This window comes from Cuculus canorus, chromosome 3 (genome assembly GCF_017976375.1).
Source record: "Cuculus canorus isolate bCucCan1 chromosome 3, bCucCan1.pri, whole genome shotgun sequence".
NCBI classification, from domain to species: Eukaryota; Metazoa; Chordata; class Aves; order Cuculiformes; family Cuculidae; genus Cuculus; species Cuculus canorus.
The window spans coordinates 111,183,330-111,206,699 of record NC_071403.1 but is presented as its reverse complement, the minus strand read 5'-3'; the positions used below and the strand labels follow the sequence as shown (position 1 = coordinate 111,206,699).

The 23,370-nt window shown below is 46.7% G+C and overlaps 1 protein-coding gene across 3 annotated transcripts in view; it reads right to left on the bottom strand.

Annotated features, from left to right (window-relative positions):
- Positions 1-18,583: 18,583 nt before the first annotated feature.
- Positions 18,584-23,370, bottom strand: part of HPCAL1 (hippocalcin like 1) — a 66,250-nt gene continuing 61,463 nt past the window's right edge. For all 3 annotated transcript variants that reach the window (XM_054063144.1, XM_054063143.1, XM_009559642.2), the window contains 2 exons: positions 22,637-22,742; positions 18,584-19,789 (listed from right to left, as the gene is read on the bottom strand). In XM_054063144.1, coding sequence (XP_053919119.1) covers positions 19,692-19,789; positions 22,637-22,742 — 204 coding nt within the window. In that variant the 3' untranslated portion in view covers positions 18,584-19,691. The remainder of the gene's footprint in view (positions 19,790-22,636; positions 22,743-23,370) is intronic.

Sequence of the window (23,370 nt, the reverse complement as noted above, 5' to 3'; positions counted from 1 at the left end):
GATCTTCTTGAGCATCTTCTGTAAACAGCAGGGTTTGTTAGCAGACTTGTAGTCCCTTGCAGGAGAAATAAATCTTTAGAGTAATAGTGGTGTGTTTTAAGCAAACACAAATTTCTCATTTTAAATTAGATTATGCTGAGTAGGTATTCTGGGCTTTGGGACACTGAGTATATATTCTTCGTGTCACAGCTATCCTGCTCCTGACTTCCATACCTAGTGGTTCACTTCTGCCCTTTAAATTGATTTTAAAATGCCCCAAGTGACGGGAATCGGTAATATGGTTATGGTGAGGATTACCTGTTGTCCAAACTAAGGAATACGTTTCCTGAACCACCAGGCAGGACAGCAAAGATGTAACAAAGCAAGCAGTGAATTGTGCTTTAGTTTGACCTCCCTTCCTTAAGTCTTGCTTTGTTTTGCCAAGCTCATTGATCAAATCCAGTTGTTCTGACTGCATATCTTAATTATTCCTCTCTGGAGCAAGCCTGCCTGATAGGGGAGGAGCTGCATGACAGAGAAATAGAGATGAGCATAATCTGTCTTCTATAATTAGCTCAATTATTAAAGTTAGAGCCAAGAATAGCCTGTGCCTTTGAGCTTGCTTCTTGCTACCAATGCTCTGTACAGTGCTGCATGCCTCACTGTTTGCAGTAAGTGTGGCATTCCTTCCAATGTCCGCAATAGTCACTCCTCTTGCTGGCACTGGTGATGGTGGTAGTTGTTCTCTTGGGATCACTCTTGGAAAAAGAGTAATACCTGGGGCAAATACTAAGACCCCAAGCTGAGGACATGGATTTTAGTCACCCCGTTCCTCTTTCTTGAGTGGTGAAGCCGCTGGAGGTCCTGAAACAAGTCTCATTGTGCATATGTATGTCCTGTGCTGGGGTTCGTCTGACATCCTTTAGTACAAACGTAATTTTGTATACAAAAAAAAAAATTGAGAAAGACCGGTCCTCTGAAATTGCATCAGGTGGAAAATAAAAGGTGGGAACGTGTTAATGGGAGTGGAGATTCCCTACGAGGACAGACTGAGAGAGTTGGGCTTGTTCAGCCTGGAGAAGAGAAGGCTGTGAGGAGATTTTATAGTGACCTTCCAGTACTTGAAGGGGGACTACGGGAAAGCTGGAGAGGGGCTATTCATCAAGGCTTATGGGGACAGGACCAGGGGGAATGGGTACAAACTGGAGAGGGACAGATTTAGACTAGGCAATAGGAAGAATTTCTTCACTATGAGGGTGGTGAGGCACTGGCACGGGTTGCCCAGGGAGGTTGTGGCTGCCCCATCCCTGGAGGTGTTCAAGGCCAGGTTGGATGGGCCTTGAGCAGCCTGATCCAGTGGGAGGTGTCCCTGCCCATGGCAGGGGGGGTGGAACTGGATGATCTTTAAGGTCCCTTTCAACCCATTCTATGATTCTATGAAGTAGAGGGGGCAGACTGAGAGGAGCAAGGGACACGGAGGGGACCGAGATACCAGTGGCAAAGTGTGCTCTGGGACAAACTGACCTTGCATTGCTGATGAGCACTTAACTCACAATTTAATTTTTGAGCAGCTGACTTGCAGGCTACAACACAGGCCTCGCAAATAAACTTTGTCAGTGCACAAATGCCGTTGGAAGAGGCAAGCCTGCCACCTAATTTGTGCCTGCAGACCTACCCGGAGCTGGGAGCAACGCTGAGCAGGGATCCCGCAGCTCCACCTACAGGAGCCAAGGGTCCTGCGAACAAACTCGGAGCTAAAGGCAGAGCTCTTCTTTCCCTGACCTCACCCCCAGCAAGGACTGTCATTTCAACTTATCTTTTACAGCTAAACACAGCACCAATTTGCAGTAAATCTGAAATGGAGAGCTTTCTTCCCAGATCAAAACCAGCTCTCCCACAAAACAAAAAAAATCAACATCCACAAGGATTGCAAGAAGAGCTTAGACAAATATACTGTTTGTCAAAAAGTGAAAGGTCATCAGCCATTGCAATAATAATTACGAATTTTAATTTTCTTTTGATATAAGCACTGGTCAGTACCAAAAGAAATGAAAGTAATTTGATTTAGAGACATGTCACTGGCTTTGATGTACATCCTCTGGTTTTCTTTGCAGTTTGAAGGCAGGTGGTATCTCAGTGACTATGGACTGATTTCAGTACCCATGTCACAAATGCCTGCAATCCAAATTCAACTTCAGCTAGTTAAAATACTTTCGACTATCCTGAAAATACATGGAGAACAGAGAGCATGTATAGACTCATATTTTGCAGGCTTTTGTGTTTCTGCTAGCTTTGTAGTCCCCTGCATACAGGAGGTGTTTAGAGCGGCTAAACCACAGCAGTGCCACTTTGGAAGGTTGATGGTGAGTGGTTGAAGGGATACAGCCACCAAAACATTGTTGCCCTTCAACAGTGTGAGCCTGAACACTGATGCAAACGTGAGCGCTTTGGACATGAACACTGGAGGGCCCTTGAATCCTCTCCTTTTTGGTGAGGAGAGGCCACCCACATTAATGGCAAATGCTTGAGCACTGCCTAAAGAAAGGAGCTCCCTCGAGGGCGCACACTTGCAGCCTCATGTATGCCCACGTTGTCTTGCAAGTATCCCTACACTCCAACTAATATTAGATACTTATTTGCATGGGTTTCTTGATGCTCATACTACAGGAACAGTTTTCCTCAGTCTGTTAGTCTTTGCCTAAAGACAAAAACATTGGCACACTGAAACCAACCCTCCATCTCCCACTCCCTCATTTTAGGGAGCTGATCCCAGTCTCCCTCACAGTATTTCCACACAAAAAAAAAATAAGTGCCTTTCAATTATGCACTGTTTAATTCACGTTCTTAGGGTGCTTTGCAAAGGACTAATTGGCTCACCCTGTGTTTGTGATACTGTGCCAAGAGACACAGTCAAGAGACAGCGAGGCTGCACAGCAATTCAGCAAAGGAGGCAAAGGAAGAGACACTGGAAGACCAGTGATGTAAAGAGACCATCTGCTGGGTTGCTACCACCATCTTGTCACTGGTGGGGAAGTGCAGGGTCACTCTACCTACCTTGGGAATGCAGGAAGCACGCATATGAGCTGAGAAAGGGCAACTGTAGCTGCTCAGCAGGATGGATTCCCGAAGTACTTGGCAATTACAGGTGCTCTTTCATCGATCCTTGCAATCTCCCCTAGCTGGGGAGAAGCACAGGATCTGGACATTCAGTGGGCTTAAGCGTCACCCTTTTTTATTGAGTTTCTAAGCTCACTAGCTGGGGAAAAAAAAGGTATTTATCTCTAGGTCTGCACTTCTGCAAGAAATGGGATTGCAGTGCTCGAATGGGAAAATGTGGATGCAGTTTTAAGTAAGATAACGGAAATGCTGCTCACACTACTGTGAGGACAAGAAGAAAATAGTCTTTTGTGTTGCTAGATAAAAAAATTCCTTCTTGAAAACTCCTGTTACTTGACTTTAACTGTAGTTCATCAGTAGCAACAGCATTTCACTGCAACAGCTCAACAAATATTTCTCAGCAATGATTGTGCCACTTCCCTGCTGTCAAAATTCGCATTAAACCATTAAAGCGTCTGACCAAAGTGAAAAGCAAAAGAAAATCCAACTTGCTGTGGAGATGGCTGATTTGGGGGAGGGAAATTCCTGCTGCACCCTGCCAGGTTGGCTCACCAGACCCCCCAGGAGGTACGTGCTGTAGGACTCAATCCGCTTGTGCCATGGGGGTTTCAGCCCCCAATGGGGTGTTTATACCTGAGTGCAACCTAAGAGAGGATGTTCCTCTGACTGGGGCCAAGGGAGATCCTCTTATCAAGGGAGATAAGGATGTGGTCACTAATTAGCCAAGCAAAAGCCCTCAAGATGGGGCTCAGCTCAAAAAAAAAGAATCAAGCTCCCCTCTGTCTGTCAGAGCCAGGGAAGGCAGGAGAAAGGAGAGAAATGGAAAGCTTTCAAATGAACCCCGTACTCCCAGTGTTGGACCACAGCATGAGCAAGATTTCTCTGGAGAGGACAAGTGCAAATAAGAAAGTACAAGGGAAAAGTATGTAAAAGTAATAAACTACTGCACAGCTCAGAAAATAGCCCAGCCAAACAAAGCTCCTTCCCCATCTCTTAACAGAAATAGGAAACAGAAGATTTGAGAGTTTTAATTTACAGAAACCTTCAAAATGAGTGGCTTTTAAAAATTTATTCATTAAGGCTGTTACCTCAAATATCCTGTCAGCTCACATCTTCCTGTTTGGAGCCCAGTCCAAGGCTTGGCTCTTCCAGTAGCTATTTCGGTGACTTTTTTATTCTCTTCTATCATTCCTGGGTTAATTTATGGGTTTAATTAATTAAGGGGTTCATTTATGTTTGCTGTTGTCAGAGGGGTTTTTTTTTGGAGTGTAAGTAAATCCACGGAATTTATGCCATCTTTCATAGAGTAGCTTTGCAGGATTGCTGATGTTAAGTGACGACGGACGCAAGCTAGAACCGGGGAGGTCAGGCTGGATGCAAGGAGAAACTTGCGCCGTGAGGACAGCCAGGAAGGGACCAGGCTGTTGGTGGGGCTGGCCAGGCTCCATCTCTGGAGGCTTTCGAGAACAAAGAAGCCAAAGTCCTGAGTAACCATGGGCTGATCTTGTAGTTGATCCTGCTTGGAGAGGTGCTTGGGCTAGAAAACTCCTGAAGTCCCTTCCGATCCTAGAGGACTTGTCCCCGCTCTGCTCCTCACAGGTCAGGCAGAGCGGTGGAGCTGAGCCCCACGGCGCGGTCCCCTCAGTCCGGCAGTGGGGTTTGCCAACACCACCAGCTCCTTGGCTGTCCGCCCACTGGTGGGGTAATGCTTAGGGAGTGCTTGTGCTCCAGTGCTAAAATGGATCTAAACCGGGCAGCTGGAGCTGCTGAGGAGAGAGGACCCACTCCTACCTCAAAACACAGGGGAGGAGGAAGCAGAAAGTGTAGTGGATGCTAAACCAAAGCCACACTGTGGCTGTTGGAACGAAGGAAAGAGCATCCTGCTCCATGAGGTGAGAAAGGTTCCTCACAAAGGAGCCCTGTTGCTCATAAAGTGGCATTTCACCTTCATGAAGCTGTTCCCCACTGTCCCCAGCAGAATGGGCTGCCTGTCAGCCTGGGGACCACCGTTCACCTCCTAGGTTAGCCAATAGCTACAGACACTGCAGGAAGCAAACGGCTTCAAAAGCTGTTTCCATAGTCAGGTTTTGGTCCCTGGGCAGGGTGGTGGGAGACCATAGAATCACCAGGTTGGAAAAGACCTCTTAGATCGTCGAGTCCAACCATTCCTCTCTGCCACTAACCCATGTCCCTCAGCACCTCATAGAATCACTAGGTTGGAAAAGACCTCTTAAATCATCTGATGGCTCCGATGTCCACATCTGCTGGGCAGAAGGATGCCACCCGGCTGGTGTGGGCCCACAGCAGTGGCTGGGTGCAAGCCCGTGGCCTTGGGGAGCCGGGAGAGCAGCCAGCACATCCAGCTCTGATTTGACCACCACGCTGCTGCGTGTTCTGGCTCCAAGGTCTGCAGCAGCTATGGCACCAGTCTCAGAAAAGGGCAGGGTAAACGAAGAGACCTTAGAAGCTGCCTTCTCCTTGGTGGCTCAGAAGAGGAAAGATGCAGAAAACCAGCAATTTGCACAGAAAATAGGCTGCAAAAGGCTTGTGGGCAAGGGCTGTGCTGCACTGGGGTGGTGGCAGGGCTAGATGGCAGCAGCAGCCCGTGTTGGACCTTGCTTCTCCTGCTCCCTCCTTAATCCCAAAACTGGGTGTCTGCTGCCACCTGCTCCTCAGCAGAAGTCCTCCAGCTCTGGGACCTTCCCTAGGCTGTGGTTACTGCCTGCACACTTCATTTTTTGGCGGAAGAGGGGGAATTTATTTATTACTGGCAAATAAATTGACCTGCACTGAGACAAGCCTAGGGTGAAACAGTGCTTGCAGGGAAGTAACTCCTTAAATCTTCTGCCTCTGAGTTGCAGGGAGGATGGTGAGAAGAGTCCAGAGCAGACAGCACCAGCATGCCCTGCCCAGGACACATCCCTCCAGGTGGAGTGCCAGCAGCTCCAGGTATTCTTCTACTTGAGGACACCAAGTCCATGGATTTGCAGGAGATTCCCTGAACTATCTGCTGCTGCTGAGAGGTGAGGGTGAACTGGTGAAGTGAGGGCTCCCTAAATATCTGCTTATGAGATGAGCCTGAGTGACCCAGCTCCCTGCACTCCTGCTTGTGTCCCCTTCCTGGGGCCAGACCGTCACCTCATGACCAGAGCGGGGCTGGAACCAGATGTCTTCCAGTGCTTATTGCACATGGAAAGCGGAGGTCATTGCTATGCCCAGGCTGAATGGCTTAGCCTGGGTGTAAGCTGAGGTCTGGATGCACCCTGAGACGTGTCCTGGGAGAAGCGATGAGTTTCTCTCACTGTTGGCCCCTCACGGAGAAGAAAACCACCCTGCTTGGGCAGATGATGCCAGTGGGGCTGCAGTGAAGCAGAGCACATCTCCGCTAGCCTACATGCTGTCCCAGAAATGCCCAGGGACACCATGCAGCCGTCCGCTTCCATCCTGCCAACCCCCCCTGTGCTTCCAGAGAGCTGGAGAGTGTGTGTGCAAGCAGATAGGGGAGAAGGAAAGACAAAGTGGAAGGGAACACAACTCAGCCCCGATCAAGCTATTTATTACTCAGAGTTTTAAGTGCTGAGTTGCTGGTGCCTAGTGAGATTTTTTTTTCTGCCCTGAGCAATACCATGCAATAAAGCACAATTTGTCTTTGGGAGAGATGGACGCAGCTGAGCCAGTACCAGACTTAAGATAAAAGAGTATTGACGTCACTCACAGGAGTCCATTGGCAGATGCTTAGCATAGTCTCCAGCCTTGGGCCAAAGGTACAAGCCTGTTACACAAATTACCAAGGCAGATTCGCTGAACTGTTATCTGCAGGGTCAAGATGGGCTGAACAAAATGTTCCTTGCTGGCATTAAGCAGCTGTGGAGCTATTTACCACTGGTATGCATGAGTACCACCGACACTGTACGTGATTTAGTCAGGTACCTGCTGCCACGTAACTAGTCTTAAAGTTTAAATATCACAGGAGGAGTTGAGGGCACAGAAACATGGACATACAAGCTGTTCAGGGAGGACCAGTCTTGTCTGAGCAGAGGAAGGAGGTTTTGGAGGCCAGCTTAACCCCACATGATGTTTGTGGTGACCAGGGAACTCTTTTCATAGAATCATAGAATGGTTTGAGTTGGAAGGGACCTAAAAGATCATCTAATTCCAACCTCCTGCCATGGGCAGGGACATGTCCCACTGGATCAGGCTGCCCAAGGCCCATCCAACCTGGCCTTGAACACCTCCAGGGATGGGGCAGCCACAGCTTCCCTGGGCAACATGTTCCAGCATCTCACCATCCTCATGGTGAAGAAATTCCTCCTTATGTCTAGTCTAAATCTGCCCCTTTCCAGTTTATACCCATTGCCCCTCATCCTATCACTACAAGCCATTTTTAACAGTCCCCCTCCAGCTTTCTTGTAGCCCCTTCAGGTAGTGGAAGGTCACTATAAGATCTCCTCAGAGCCTTCTCTTCTTCAGGCTGAAGAAACCCCGTCCAGTAATACCTGAAACCCACAGGCTCCCCAAACACTTATTCATGGTGTAAGTTGAGCATTGAGCCGAGATTTTCAGATCTCTACAAAGTGATGCCAATATTGTGCTAATTTGGACCTCAAAGTGCATGAGTAAATAGAGGTATTTTTTCCTAAATCCTTTTTTGTTTTTGTAGTTAATAATAGGTAGTTTCACTAACATTTTCACTGCCCATTCACCAATGTGGAGAAACACTTCTGCAATATTTTGCACCATCTCTGATTATGTTAGGCAATCCTGTATCAGTAGCAAGCATCCTTGTCCTTTTGTATCCATCCATCCATCTCTTGTCAAACTATTTAGGAACGTTACCCTTTTGTTCCTGCAGAAACCACAGACAGATTCATGAGTCAAGACTTCCATTTATAAAAGCACATTTTCTCTCTTCCCTAATATATCACATGGATGTGATAGAGGATGTGCAACACCTGTACTTGCAATAGTTTCTACCAGTATTTTTTCCTGGTTCAGACATCAGGCTTACCGGTCTGGAGGTTCTCAGATTGTGCCCCAGAGTCATTGAAAAAAGTACTGATAATAATCTGGGAACATGTTTGCCAGAGGCTGATAGAAATGTGAGATTACACTCTCATCTTTCTGCTCTTTAGGTGCAGTCAGGTGAGTGCTGCCTTATCCAAGCAATTTCTTGCTGTTCAGTTTAGGAGGCTGTCAAAAAAAGCCTTTCCTGCAGGTTTCAGTGGGAGCTCCTCATTCTGGGGGGCTGTCACCCACGGCCAGGGCAGACTGTGGTTTCAGCTATTGATTGAGGAAATGAACTGTTGAGGTTTGGCTTTTCACTGCCATGCTGGTGGCATAAATGGTAAAACATCATTCTTTTGAGAGGAAAAAAATGCTTGCTAGTTTAAAGTATAGACATAAAGGTAAAACCATGCCTGGGTCAAATCCATTCACTTCAATTCACCTTTTATATGTGAGGTCTAAAGTCAGAGCCAGTGTCTTTTAGCATTGATTTCATCCAACCTCTCCTTGCTCAGGTTGTAACTATGCAACCCCGCCTTCTCTCCCAGGACACAACAGGGAATACCTGTGGGATTATTTTGTCAATCCCTGCTTAGTTATCCAAGACATCCATCCAGTCTGTTAAGGCTGCAGTCAGTTCTCTAAAGTACCAAAAATCCTCTTGATCCCCTGGGCAGAGCTATGGAATGCGTCCTTGAGCTTGGCTCCTAGAGGCAATCCCACCATGCTGCTCTCTGCAGCTGGGTCATAACACTTTCAACATCACTATTTTTTACATTAAAATTTGATTTCCCCTATTTCCCCTGTTTTTAAGGAAAAGGTATCACCTGAAAACAAGCCGGTGGGCAAATCTGACTGCTGTTCAATGAGGTTCGTGGCTACTGGGGCACAGGCTCCTGTCCCCTTCAGGGCTCATTAACAACTAACTTTTAATTAAGCACTGAAACCTCCAGGTTTTAGAGGGCCCTGGGCAATCCCACAAAAACATACCTACTGTGGCTGTCACCTTCTTGTGTTGGCACAAGAATGCAGGGCCACGCAGCACCTCAGTATCGTCCCCATTGCCTCCTACAGCAGCCAGAAAATGATTTTCTGTGTTGGTGCAAAGCACAACACAGAGATGTGCCACCTTTTCCTGTTTGTGGCCTTTTCCTTCATACACCCACAGCAAAGGAACCAACTGATCCAAAATGAACAGTCCCTTCTAACAAAAAAACTGTTAGAAATTAAACCCATTTCCTAGAAGCACCTTTCTCTCATTTAAGGGGCTATTTTTTCCTTATTGCCATAAGGTGTAGAAATGATGGGTAATTGAAGGGTTATTTAAATCACATTACTGAGAAGGGAATCAAATAGCAGTCTTGCTTTGGAAAAAGCCCATAAAACAGAGCTGTGCTGCTGACAGAGGTGAAGACTGAGGTGACTCGTGCTCCAGGACAGAGAGGGGAATTGTTGAGTGCAAGGGAGAACAAAGTAAACCCAGAGGCAGGACATTTATCTTTATCCTTAGGAAAGTGCTTGTAAGTACTTTAAAGCACCACAGCAAGGTACTGTGCTGCCAGTGCCATCAGCTCCATCCTCTGCTGGTGGTGTTAACTGAAAGGTGGATGGTTTCCAGAAAGCCCCTTTGCTTGATGGGTTTAATTCCTACATGGGTGATCTGCTGCCATCACGTCCACTGCATCTCACACTTAGCCTCTCACTGCCAGTCCCATCCTCTTCCTCATGCCCACTCGTCCCACTCTTGCTGCTGAATTTCATACTTGTGCAAAAGGTCCTGATCGAAGAAAGCTTGTGGGAAGGCTCTGGAGAAAGAGAAAGTACTTGGCATTACCAGTTGCTGCATGGTACCCTGTACTTCCATGCCTTGGTAGCTTTGTCCAGGATGGGATATTTTTCTGCCTCATCCACACACACCTCCACATCACCGATGCTTGTGCTGCAGGCATACTGCCGCCTCCTCCTCTGTGCCAGAGCCTGTCCGTGTGCCCTGCATGGGACCTGCATGGTAGCAACTTGAATATCAATGCTCTGTATAAATACAAACACACGCGCACACAGACAAATGTAGACTAGGAGATATGACTCAGTAGGACACTCAGGTGTGGGAGCTACAGCCTCCTGGCTCCACACCAACAAATGCCCAGCTACCAAGCCGTGGACACATGACAGCTCATGTCACTCAAAATGCTGATTGTTGATGATTGGATATGTCCAAAATTGCTACATGATCAAGAGAGAACGTGCGAAAAAGGGATCTTCATCCTGGCAAGATGCATGGCTGTCACCATTGCCTCCTGTCTGCAGGCAGGTTCAGCTGTAAGGAGCCTTGCAGGGATTTGTTGCTCATCCAGATCATGGAGGTGTGGGCCGGGGTGGGAATTAGCAGCAATTGGTGCTGACTTAAGTGTGGAAAGGAAGTTTAAAAACATAAACAAGAGCCCTGAAAGGCGGCTGGCGTAGGAGAAACCAAAACTAGAAAACTGATGGTGGAAATGCAAAGACTAGCACAAGCCTTGCTGGCATCAGCTACCAAAATATGGAAATTCATTATAAATGTCCTTCACAGTCCCCTTTGGCTCTTTCCCTGTACTCTAGATGGTGTCAAAACCCCCTGAAATGCAGGGGAATGCAAAGCACAATTGCCCCACAAATAAGTTTGCCAGACAGTTGCTACAAGGGAGCAGAGAAAGAGGGGGCTTTGGCCCCCTCTGTTGCCTCCTCCACCCTATGCATGGTTGCACACGCACTTCTCAGCAGGGACTTTTTGGCCCGTTCAAGCATCCTGGCCAGGACGGGTGCTGTGAACTGCAGAGAGATGGTGAACTTGGAGGGCAAAGTCCTCAAAACAGAAGGTGAGGTTTCTCTTCAACAAGTTGCTTTGCTTTGAGAGGAAAAAAATTAAACTCCTGTCTCCTTTTTGGGTGTTGCCATAGCAACTGAGTCAGCCCCAGGCCCTGCTGCATGGAGAGCATCACCAGGTTACCATGTGGTAGACAAAGGAGAGGCCACTTGGAAGCATATCCAGAGTGGCCAGCATCTCCCTCCACAAGCATCATGGGAAAGCATCACACTCTAGGGAAAAAAGAAGAAAAAACTCCTTTTTTTTCTGATTTTTTACCCATTTTCCAGCAGCACTGGCAGTTATTAAAGGGCTGAGCAGACGTGCGGTTGGCAAGTTGCATTGATTGAGCATTCTTGCAGGTTTTATGGCTGCATCCCACAATGCCTCAATCCCAAAAGACTCTGGGATCCTCACATGAGAGCTGGAGCCCCATGAGGGCGTGCTCGGGAAGCCTGGCTGTGCAGATGGCACCAGGTCCCAAGTGGACCAGTGGGCCAGTGCCGGTGTGCCCAACGCATAGCCAACAGCACTGATAGCTCAGTGAGGAGTGGCTGTGAAATCTCCTGCCAAGTAACTCAGAAGGGTTCAACAGCTGGCTTTAAGGTGGCCGAAGCCACCCCTGCTTAAAAAATGAAGCATTTTCCATGTTATCTTTAGCCCATAGGACTCCCCCAGTAGGCATGAGGGGAGCTACCAAAGCCAGTACCCCAAAGAGGTCTCCCCAGCATGGCTGGGATGCCTGGCAGCAGCAGCTTGTTGGGGCATCACTGCATGCAATGCCAGTCAGGTGGAGGATGACACGCTGTGGGGAGAACGCCAGCTTTGCAACCCATTTCTAGAGCATTTACACCACCCCCAGCATGTCTGCAGCCCTGCTCCTCGGTGCCACTGTATTCCCGTGTCCTTCAGCAGGCATCAAACCTGCTTGTCGTAAGCCTCACGTGTATTAATAATTCAGAAGGAAAGCAGCAACCGTAGCTGTGCAACGCTAACATCTAAATTAGCCGAGTTTATTTTGTTTTCTCCAAGGAAAGCACGTGCAGTGTTTGTGTTTTGTTCCTGGTAATTAATGGCATATTAAGACACAGTCATTGTGCTCACCTTTCCCCGAGGAACCAGCAGCCAGCGTTGCGCCTGCTGCCCACAGCATCCGCTCGGCAGTGGAATCAATGATTTTCCCTGAAAAAGGTCCAGGAAAGTAATGAAAAAGAATAAAGAGGAAAATCAGTAGCAACCTGGCTCTTGGCTGCGAGGTTCAGCCATCACCGCAGCCCCAGACGCAGGGCATTGTCTTGCACCAGCTGGGTCTGGCAGAAGGAGAGAAAGGTCTCCTCTCCCACCACTGCTTTGTCACTGCACCTTTGCAATAAACTGGGGAGAGCAGTGAATCCGCACGGGATCCCTAGTGGAATGGGAGACACAGCCTGCTACTCCTGCCGGCTGCAGCAGGTGGGAACTCCTGGTGTTCCTGAGAGAACGGTGCTCCTCCGCTCCACGCTGTGGTGCTCAGCACATAGTCTTTCCCCTGCCTGCTGCTAAAACACTCACAAGGCCATCTTTCCCTGGAGAAACAGCCCAAATGGAAGACAAATCCCAGTTTCAGGCACAAGATTATCTGTACCACTTCCGTGTTTCTCCATAAGAGGCGATGGGCCAGTATCCTAATTATGAGAGTTAGCTGGCACTCTCCTCCGAGTGTGGGTACCTCAGCGTTTCTCTAAACAACCCCCTGATACCTCTTACTGGCTTCTTGCCTGGCTTTATTCGTGTTTGTTTTGAGATCTAGGTGAGGAGCACACCAGCCCTGCTCCACAGACACCCCTCACTGGCTCCCATTCCCACAGCACAGCAAGCGTGGGCTGTCCCTGCAGCCGCCACCTTCACCACCGTGAAGATGCAGCAGAAAACTTCTCAGAAGCAACATAGTTCTGAAGAAATAAAAAAGAGCAAACCCTAGGGAGGCTGCCTGCCTAACTCCTCAATCCCTACATGGAAAGAAGAGGGCATTTCTTCTTGCATGTACCCACACTAGAAGCACCAGACAGACAGGGCAGTTCACAATTTCTTCGTATGCAATCAAGCTAAGGAATGAATTAGAGAGGTTTTAGGACACAGAAGAACTACGTGGCTGGTTTTTGCCAGTGAAGATGTTCTGAAGCAGAAGTGCACGCAACCGGGCCTGTAGACTCATAGAATCACACAATTATTTAGGTCGGAAAAGACCTTTAAGATCATCAAGTCCAATCATTAACACTGCCAAGTCCACCAGTAAACCATGTCCCCAAGAGCCACATTTACATGTCTTTTAAATACCTCCAGGGATGGTGACTCAATAACCTCCCTGGGCAGCCTCTGCCAGTGCTTGACAACCCTTTCGGTGAAGAAATTTTTCCTAATGTCTAATCTAAACCTTCCCTGGTGCGGCTTTAGGGCATTTCCTCTTGTTCTATCACTTGCTACTTGGGAAAGGAGACAAGACCCCCACCTCACTGCAACCTCCTTTCAAGTAGTTGTAGAGAGCGATAAGGTCCCCCCTCAGCCTTCGTTTCTCCAGACTTCGCTGGAAAAAGCCTGGATGCAACTCTGGCTGCATCTATACCCACACTGGGCTTTACGGGTATTTTTTCACGTTGAATCTGAAGAGCAAAATGCAAATAGCCACTGGAAAGACACCACTGTTCCAATCTGGGAAAAATTATGAGTTTTTACTGTGACTTCGACCATGCAGGACTCCAAGGCAGGACCTGTCCGTGTTCCTCCTCTATTCAACAGCGTGATTCCATCCTCACTGCTGGGGAAGAGCACGCACAGCCACCATCACCAGGGAGAAACAGGTTCACTTGCTTACACCTCATTACCTGCAGAATGGCCTGGGTGACACAGCAGGAATGTAGAGGCAAACTTCATCTGGGATGCAATTTGTCATATTCACTATAATATATCTGTGACAAACTTGGACTTTAGAATGTGACTCGCCTTCTGCACAGAGTTCTATCATGTTGAATGTCAGACACAGTTAAGGCAAAGAGAGCTGCCAAGGTCCCAGGCAAAGCAGTGCTGGAAAGGTAAAACAGTGCTGGTGTGGGGACTCAGAAGCACAGCTGTGATCTAGCAGTGGCCAGAGGCAGCTCCTGGTACCCACTATCAGATGGACAAGACTCCAAAGATGTGCTCAAAGCTGTAGCCTTATAGGCAGGGAGGGTTTGGGGGAGCTGAGCATGACCCAGGATGTCAGCCCTGACCCACTCGAGCCCCAGGAACACCTAACGCCAAGGTGTGGGCATGTGTGCAGAGGAATAAGAAGGGGACTTTGCTTCTCACCCTCAGGTGAGAGAAGATTCTCTCTAGTGACAGCCCAACCACTATTTTCTTTGGGATAATATGCTTCACCATCAGGAAGAGCCAGCCTGCTGTTAGCCTGTCAAAATAACCTGCCCAGCTGGCAGTTGTGGGCTTACCTGTGTGTCTCTGAAGGCACCAGGCATCCACTGTGACAGCTCCTCACCTTCTTCTTCTGATCAGTGGTTTCTGACTTGGGTGACATGGCCATCAGCCTGGGATTAACCCAATCCTCTGGTGATGCACCGGCCGCCCTTCAATCAGTGACCACGAGAGTGTTCAGAAGTATGTCTGGGTCTAAACCATCATACTTCATACAGGTGAGCAACAGCTGAAGGGCTGCTTCCAGGTGCACTGCTCCCAGCACCGCAGGCACATCTTAGGCACAGACATGCTCTGTTCTCCTTCTCCTCCCCTCTTCCTTCTTTGCAATGAGCCATTTCTCCTCTCACAAGAGTTATGAGCAATTATAGTGTTAATCACCAATATATCTGCTATCACACAGCCTGGGGATCTCAAAATGCCAGTCTGCCCACTGGACTATTAAAGTCAGTGGCTGTTCCTAACCTTTAAAGATGAATATATGTTGCCCTGCACAATGGATCGGGGACTATCCATGGAGACCATCTGCCTGGTGGCTACAGAAATGCTTGTGTTGTTCTTCGCAGGAGTTTATTACTCAGAGGCTAATGCTAAAAATACGTTGCAAAGGACCTTATTTAAAAACAAAGAGCCAACGCAACCTGGCCACACAGAAACACAAGAGCAAATTCAAGTGCCTCTACCACCCAGGCTGGAGTTAAGCTCCAACCACACAGGCAGTAACTTAATTTGAAAGGTAATGACATAATTCTGAATTAGCTTAATAGGACCTGCGATTCAAACAGAAAAGCCTGAATTTTTGTAGTAATTAACCAGAGCTTTCAGAGTGCTGGGTATCTTTGTGGCGAGAAAATAATTACAGAGCTTATTAAAGCGAGACAAGAATGGAATGTCTGATGGGTTGGGGTTTTTTTTTTACTAAAGTCCATTTTTGCTAAGTTGGACTCCATTTTTGACTAAACCTACAATTCACCAGAACACCAAACACCAAAGACACTTAACAAGTTGAAGTTTTCTACTAATCACTCGGACATCACTTGACAAGTGATTAACCCCCCTACATGTCAGCCCCTGCACAAGACACCCCTGGAGACGGATGAGCAGTAAAGTTCTGCAAGCTTTTCATTGATTTATCCATCAGGTTTGAACTCCACCTGGATTAACTCTCAAACAACACATCCTGGAAGATGAGCCTGGAAATTGCTCTCCCCTCCTAGTCCTCATTACCAGCCAAGGAAGCAGACATGTCCTCAGAGGAGCTCTTCAAAGCACAGCCAATATGTTCAAAGTTACCCAGTGATTGTGGATGCACAACTTCAGCCTCTGAAGCAGGTCTGATTTTCTTAAAAGAGCTTCTTGGCAGCAGCAGATAAAACCCTTTCCAGTACTCAGCTGGCCCGTAATCAAATAGTTCCCTGCACCAGAAGCCACCTTTGAAAAGCTCAGCCTTGTCAGGCTTCAGAGCAACTCCGCAGTACCCTGGGGATGCCGCACATGATCACCTTTCCTGGGCATCTTCTTTGCTCACTTTCCAAAAGGCAACCTGGGAGCTTCTCGCTTGCATACCCTGTGCCAGCCCCAGTCCAAACCAGAGCCAACCCACCCTGCCTGGAAAAGAAGAAACTCTTGAAAAGCTGGGAAAGCAGTGAGGGACAGCCTAAAAAAGTCAAATCTGCCACTGGAAAATTTTAAGAGGCAAAGAGAAAGGTTGAAGACTTGGGCTGAGGGAAGCAAGATACAATCCCAGTGTCTGCACGGGGCTGCTCAGGGGCTTGTCAGCCTGCAGCAGCAGCAAACTCCATCACGGATACATCAGCACATTTCAGAGCAAAATTTATAAAATCAAAGAAATGGGAATTTTTTGACCACTAAAATTCAGTCTCTCATTCTGTTTCTGCAAAAACAAGGTCCAAAAGAGCTTTTGTACATAGGTTTTGGGGTTTTTTTAATCTTCAACTATGAAGAGTTTGGACTTTGTTAAACAGCTATTTAAACTCAGAAAGAAGAACTCTCCACAGCCATCTCTCTGCAGGGAGGGTTAGGGTGAAGGGTACGGTTAGGGGCTCTCCACATAGAGTTGTTCCTCCAGAGAGTTGTGTCATGGGCAGTTGGCCATAGAGAGTTGGCCGAGACCCAATTAAACTTGCTATTCACTCCAGACAGAAGTGGAAACCAGAAGAGGAGAGATATCAGGAAAAAGTGGAAAAGGTGACAAAAGTCCCACTTACAGGAACAGATGAACGATGACAGAAGAACTGCTGCATTTATGAATGCTACAGCAAAACACTTTTTACATCTTTGGTACCTAAGAATAGGATATTGTGCAATGCTTGACTGGAAATATGCCTGGCTCTTAAGATCACACAAACAAGATTCAAATGCTGCGGTCCCTCTCAGAGGCACCATCCTGCAATAAGGTCAGAGAGATTTTTCCACATTCTCATAAGTGTAGAGAAATGCTGAAGCCCACAGTGGCCCATTTGCATCTAAACCTTATGCATCTAAACAACCACTACCCAACCCGTGCAAAAAGAGCCATTAGCGTAAGAACATCTGCAGCATCTTTAACACCACACCTTCTGGCAGACAGACAGCAAGAACACAAATAGCCTGGAGACACACTATGAGCAACCATGGAATTATTATTTTTTTCAATATTTCACTTTTTTTTGCTGGCCTTGCCCAGGGAAAGCAGGCAAGCTTCTGACTGACCTCCCTTTCAGGGTCGCGCTCATCAGCAGGGTGTTGCGGTTGAAAGGCCTGTTGGTTTAACATCCCAAGTTTGAATTTCCAGGAAAAAAAAAAAAGAACATGCTGTTCTGCTTGGCAGCACTGACATGAACCTGCATTACAGACCAAGTCTGACCTAACAATGCATTTCTATTTATGTATTGCAACAGTCTCTCTCTTTTTAATATTGAAGTATGAACATCTAACCACTACTAGAACACTCTACACAGCAAAAATCCCTTAATTTTTTAATATTAAAGTATTAACACCTAACCACTACCAGGACAGTCTACACAGCAAAATTCTTAATATTTTAATATTAAAGTATTAACAACCACTACTAGGACATTCTGCACAGCAAAAATCCCTTAATTACATGCTTAATATTAACCTCAGGCCAAATAATTTGTTGATATTTTATTTTGGAGAGGACAGGCTTAAGCAGCTACCTGCAGACCCAAAGAACGTGAGGAAAACTGCTTTCTACGCTACCAATGTCAAACATCATTCCAACAGCACGTACTTGATACCTGACAAAGGCAAGATACTTTCATTTTGGAAATTTGTGGTCAAAACAGCTCAGCCAGCGGGATGGCTGACTCTCCCTTCATCACCTTCAGCTGCTCTGCGTTTAGCAGAAACTGAGCTGTCACCTTCCGGTTGTCTTTGCCAAGGAAATGCTTTCGCCTAGGACCCAGCTGAGGCGGAGCGGAACTCACAGGCACCCATAGGCACTCACCCAGCTGCAACAGGAGGCTCCCAGAAACCCTACGTACCGGGGCTGCACCAAAAGCAGCGTGGCCAGCAGGGTGAGGGAGGGCATTCTGCCCCTCTATTCCTCTGCTGTGAGACCTCATCTGGCGTGTTATGTCCAGTTCTGGAATCTTCAACATAAAAAGGATATGGAGCTGTTGTAATGGGTCCAGAGGAGGACTACAAAGATGATCCGAGGGCTGAAGCATCTCCCATACGAGGACAGGCTGAGAGAACTGGGGTTGTTCAGCCCAGAGAAGACTTCGAGGAGACCTTATAGTGACCTTCCAGTACCTGAAGGGGCTACAGGAAAGCTGGAGAGGACTGTTTACAAAGGCTTATAGTGATGGGACGAGGGGCAATGGGTATAAACTGGGGAGGGGCAGATTTAGACTAGACATAAGGAGGAATTTCTTCACTGAGAATGGTGAGGCACTGGCACAGGTTGCCCAGGGAAGTTGTGGCTGCCCCATCCCTGGAGGTGTTCAAGGCCAGACTGGATGGGCTTTGAGCAGCCTGATCCAGTGGGATGTGTCCCTGCCCATGGCAGAGGGTTGGAACAAGATGGTCTTTAAGGTCCCTTCCAACCCAAACTATTCTATGATCCTACGTCTTGGACAAGGTGGGGACATAGCAGGCAAGGACCCAGCCCTGTCCTTCCCCCAAATATGCAATATTAGGAACTTGTTCCACGGGTTAGACCAACACAGGCAGTGACAAGAAAAGTAGTCTTTTATTTCAATTAATATTTCTTGGCATTAGGCAGATATTAAATAACACTGGAATGCACAAGACTATTAACATATCGACAGCAAAAGGGAGGAGGTGTAGCCAAGTCAAGAACAGCAGTGCGAGTCACGTCACCTTGGGGCACTCAAAAGCCATTTAACGCAGCAACCACCAGAAAGTAGGACTCCACTGAGAAATACAAAATGAGGATGAACTCCTTTTGGGTCTTTTGTTAATACAGTAACGCTGGAATGATCGACAGTAAAAATGAACAAATATTTGCATTCAGGAATTAAACGGAGTGAAATATCCACAAACTGCTAGTCATGCATTTCTTTTGGAACAGCAATTTGCTAATGCATAAATATCACAAAAAAACAATCTCCAAGATATGAATAAATCACAGACAACTAGAAGAAACAAAAGCTCGAATTCTACTTTATGCCTTAAATAGATGACCTAAATATTTAAAATTTTACTTCACCATATATATATAATTTATATATATATTAAAAGAAAGTAAAGACCATTAGATAAGTGCAAGCAATTTTCCTCAAAAAGAAAATTGGAACCATGCCCAGGAAAGCTGCTTTTTTTTTTTTTTTCCTTTTTCTTTTTGAACTTTCTACTCCATTCAGTCCACAAATTAATTTATGTTTTTTTTACATAGTCATTTCTGAAGCAAAATAAATTATCCACCGTCTGCTGTGCTGGGTAAAAGTCATACCTAGCATCTCCTTGGGAACTACTAGAACATCACCTTTCTTACAGACTAAGTGACGTGGTATCTCACCAGCCATTTGAACTCCTTTGTAGCTGCATGTAAACATACCTTTCAATTAATGTTTAAAATGTGTAGAGTGAATTGTAACATTATGGGGAAGCAGAAACGGAGCTGCCGAAGGAGAGCTGCACTGGTGTTAGTGAGGGGAGCGAGGGCTGGTTCGCTCGGACACACACACGCACACACACACACAATCTGGCAATGGGATCTTATCCACAAAGTGTGGAGGGATGGTTGAGAAGGCATCCGTTTGCGAGCAAAGCTTGAAGGACACAAGCCAAGATTCTCTGTGCACACTGTCCGCTTTAATCAGAATTGGCTCGCACTACTAGGGTCGCACTGTAACAACCGCACGATGGAGGGATCGCTCTTGGCACCTTTGATGAACTCTTCCAGCGACAGTTTACCTGAAAGGGAGGAAAAACAAAATGGAAATAATAAAAAAAGAGTCAGTTGCTGCTTTCACCGTTGCTGTAGCTTAAAAAAAAAAGTCCTCACTGAAGCAACATATGTATATTTAATCTATCACAAAGGCATTGAGGGGAATTTAGTGCAATGCACAGCAGCCAAATCCTACTCAAGCCTTTAAGCCCAGATGCATTTTTCTTCTGAAAAACAATCTAGCATAATAATTATTATTTTTTATTTAAAAAGACAGTACCAAATATAAAACCAACCGTTCTTATACCCATTTGGCAGCTTTTTGCCCAGAATCAGACTATACAAGCCACATAACACATGAACACAAGGTATGCCACACAGATGTACTCTTTGAAAATGACATCCATATTACTACAACATTTTAATCCTAAATATCCCAAATGCCATCACTTTGCACTCTCATGGTTTGTTACGACATGTAGGGCTAAGCAGTGATGGCTTCTCCCACCCCTACAAGACACTTGCCATGTGCTACAGAGTGTACAGGAATGGGATAAGTTTCATGCGGCAGCAAGAAAAGCCAGTCTCGGGGAGAGACCTATTGCCACGTATCGACTCTGAGCGTTGCTGGTTTATATATTTTCAGTTTAGGTCAGATGCACTGACTTATATCAACCCCTTACAGTTTGTGGGTCTGAAAAGGTGAGCTCTGGAGGAACAACCATGAAGAGCAAACACTCCAGCATCCCCTGGCTCCAACAGTCCCATGGCATGTCAAGGAGGAAAGGTCCCATCTGATCTCCCAAACCTCATCCAAAGGTGACCCAGCCTCCTGGCAGGTTTTTCCTGATCTCAGGATCAGTCCCCTCCACAACTGTCATTTGGAGCCTGTAAGTGAACCATGCCTTGCCTTCAATCCCCATACCCTTCTCCTCCAGCAACTCTGAACCATGGCAGAGATAAGCCATAGCAATATTAATGAGAAATAAAACTGTTTTCCCTACAAACCAGAGGAGACAAGCATTTGCTGCACCCCTGACACCTCATCCAATGATCTTCCATCTACTTCATGCTCCCAGCAGATCCTACTCTCAGCCTCACGCAACACCTCAGGGCAACCCTCACCCAACACAAACTGCTCTGCTCGAGACAGGCAGGACCCACGCATGAACATCTTGCACTTGGCAGCTGCCTGTTGCCACTTTTGGCCATGCACCTCCAAAGTGAGGGAGGTACAAGCTCATGCCAGGTTTCATCAGCCTCAAGATGCTCCCAGCCTGCTGCAGGAACGGGGATAGGACTGTGCTCAGTGGCCAGCACTTGAATCAGGTTGAGTGGGAAAGAATGAGCAAACCTTCCTCTTGAAGAAATTACAGAAAAAACCCACATGGCAACTTCTGCCCTAGTTTCTGGCTTTTAAGATAATGTTCCCAAACCAAATATCTTCTTAGAAGTTTTTATCAGCCTGAAAAAGAGCACTTATAACTAACAGGATACTTAATAGTTTTCCTCTTTCCTTGCAACGCTTAAAAGCAAAGCACAAATCAAAATCTATTTGCAATGTCCAACAGCCAGATGGGGAAGGAAAAGCACTTCCAGCCATCAAGAGCACACACGCTTCCCTGTGTCCAGTTTATTGCTGGGCACTGCAGGGCTTGCAGGCCTGGCATTTTACTGGGAACAGGATGACTTTATTTCAGCTACAAAGCGCAGCAGATGGGTGATGTACGTAGTAGGCTCTGTGACCACTACTCTGTCGCACATCTGCATGATTACAGAATAAATAAATCTGCATTATTACAGAATATACAAATCTGCGTTATTACAGAATAAACACTTCAATTATGTTATTTTAGGGCCCTCTACAAGTGAAGTCCAGGCATCAAATGCTGGTCTTGCTGAAGTCCAAGGCAAACTACTTGATGAATTCGGCACGGCCAGGAATGTGCCCCAGGGGTTGCAGCAGCAGATGCCAAAACATAGCCATAAATTCTCTTAAATAAAAACCCTTCTATACATAAGATCATGTATTTCCAGGTCTCCATATCTCAGCACTAGAACCAAATCTTTGCTCCTGCTGAGCACATCAGTCAGATACAGCTCCCGATTTCAACGTGGGCAGCTGCCACGTTGGCCAGTGCCAGGGTGATTCTGACGGAAAGCTCCACCTCAACTGGGACAAGAGGAAAGACATCAGCAGGCTGATGGCAAGAGGAAATTGCTCAATTTTGCCTGTATTTATTGAGCCTAAGAAAATGAGCTGGCTCAGGTGGAGATGTCGTGACAGGAACGCTGTAAGATAATGCATCAGGCTGGCTTGGGAGCTGTTACATCCCCCCGACATGCACACTGCAACAGAGGACACACTGCAGGATTGCATGCAACCACATGTATACACACACCCACCCCATAAACACGCACAGAAAATAAGCATTATAGACCCAGGGGGACTTTTGCTTTCAGGTATCCAACCACATTCCTGAGCTGCATTACCAAGGTAAGACCAGGAGTGCAACCCTGTCAAGAACAACAGGAGCAAAAACTCATGCCTTGTTTGTGCTATGCCAAGGGAAAATAATCCAAAAACACTGGACTGAGGGGAGTTTCAGAGAAGCCTTTGCAGATAGGGATTCACTCATGAAGGGCTGCTCTCCTCCCAGCCTGCAACAGCAAAAGTCTCTCACTTGCTGCCCACTTATTCACCCTATTTGTTATGGACTAGAGACACTCACTAAGACCAGGCAAAGCTCACAGGTACCCGTGGGGATGTTCCTGGCCTCTGTCCCCCTGCCCCAAATACCATCCTCTACTTTGAGCAACGCTGGGCTAGAAAACCTGTATTTCTACAAAGGGATGCTGGGTGCAGATCCTACCATCATTGTTTGTGTCCATCTGTCTGAAGATCTTGTCTGTTCGCTTCTCGGGAGTGGATTCGTCTTCCGGCATTTTCATTACTGACGACACCATTTTGTAGATTGCCTGAGTATTGAAAAAAAAAAAAAGGAGAAAACAAAAGGTGCAGCAAAAACATGAACAAAATGATAAAGCATCAGTACTCAGAAAAAGAATTTAAGCCTGTAGCAATAAAAAAAGGCAGCTGACCCTGGTAGGCAGCTGTGGGATTTTTAAAACCAAAACAAAGAGGAATTTCTAACTGCAGCTTTTCTAATTTTTCTTTCTTGTATTCATTCGTACTTCAAAGGAAGCTCCCACACTGCTGGGTCAGTTTAACTGAAAGTCAGGGACTAGATTAATGGACGAACAGGACTGAGCTTAAATATAGGAGGCGATGGCGTGTAATTCTGTTTTCTGCAACTAGGCTAAGACATCACCTCTTCACATACTTACTGGCTCTTAATGTACACTCAGTTAAGGATATGCGTGTGGGGTGTTGTATTACGACTACATGTGTATATGAATATACAGGAGTGGGGATGTTTTTCTTTGTAGAGGGGTAAGGAAAACTTAAAAGAGTGTGGATAAAGATTAGATCTCTTTAGCACATCTGCAGCCTTAGCTTGCCTCCCAAATTACCCCCACTCAGCCACCAGGACCAACCCCCAGGGCACTGGATGGATGCATTATGTGCCTCCCAGTGCCCCTTGCA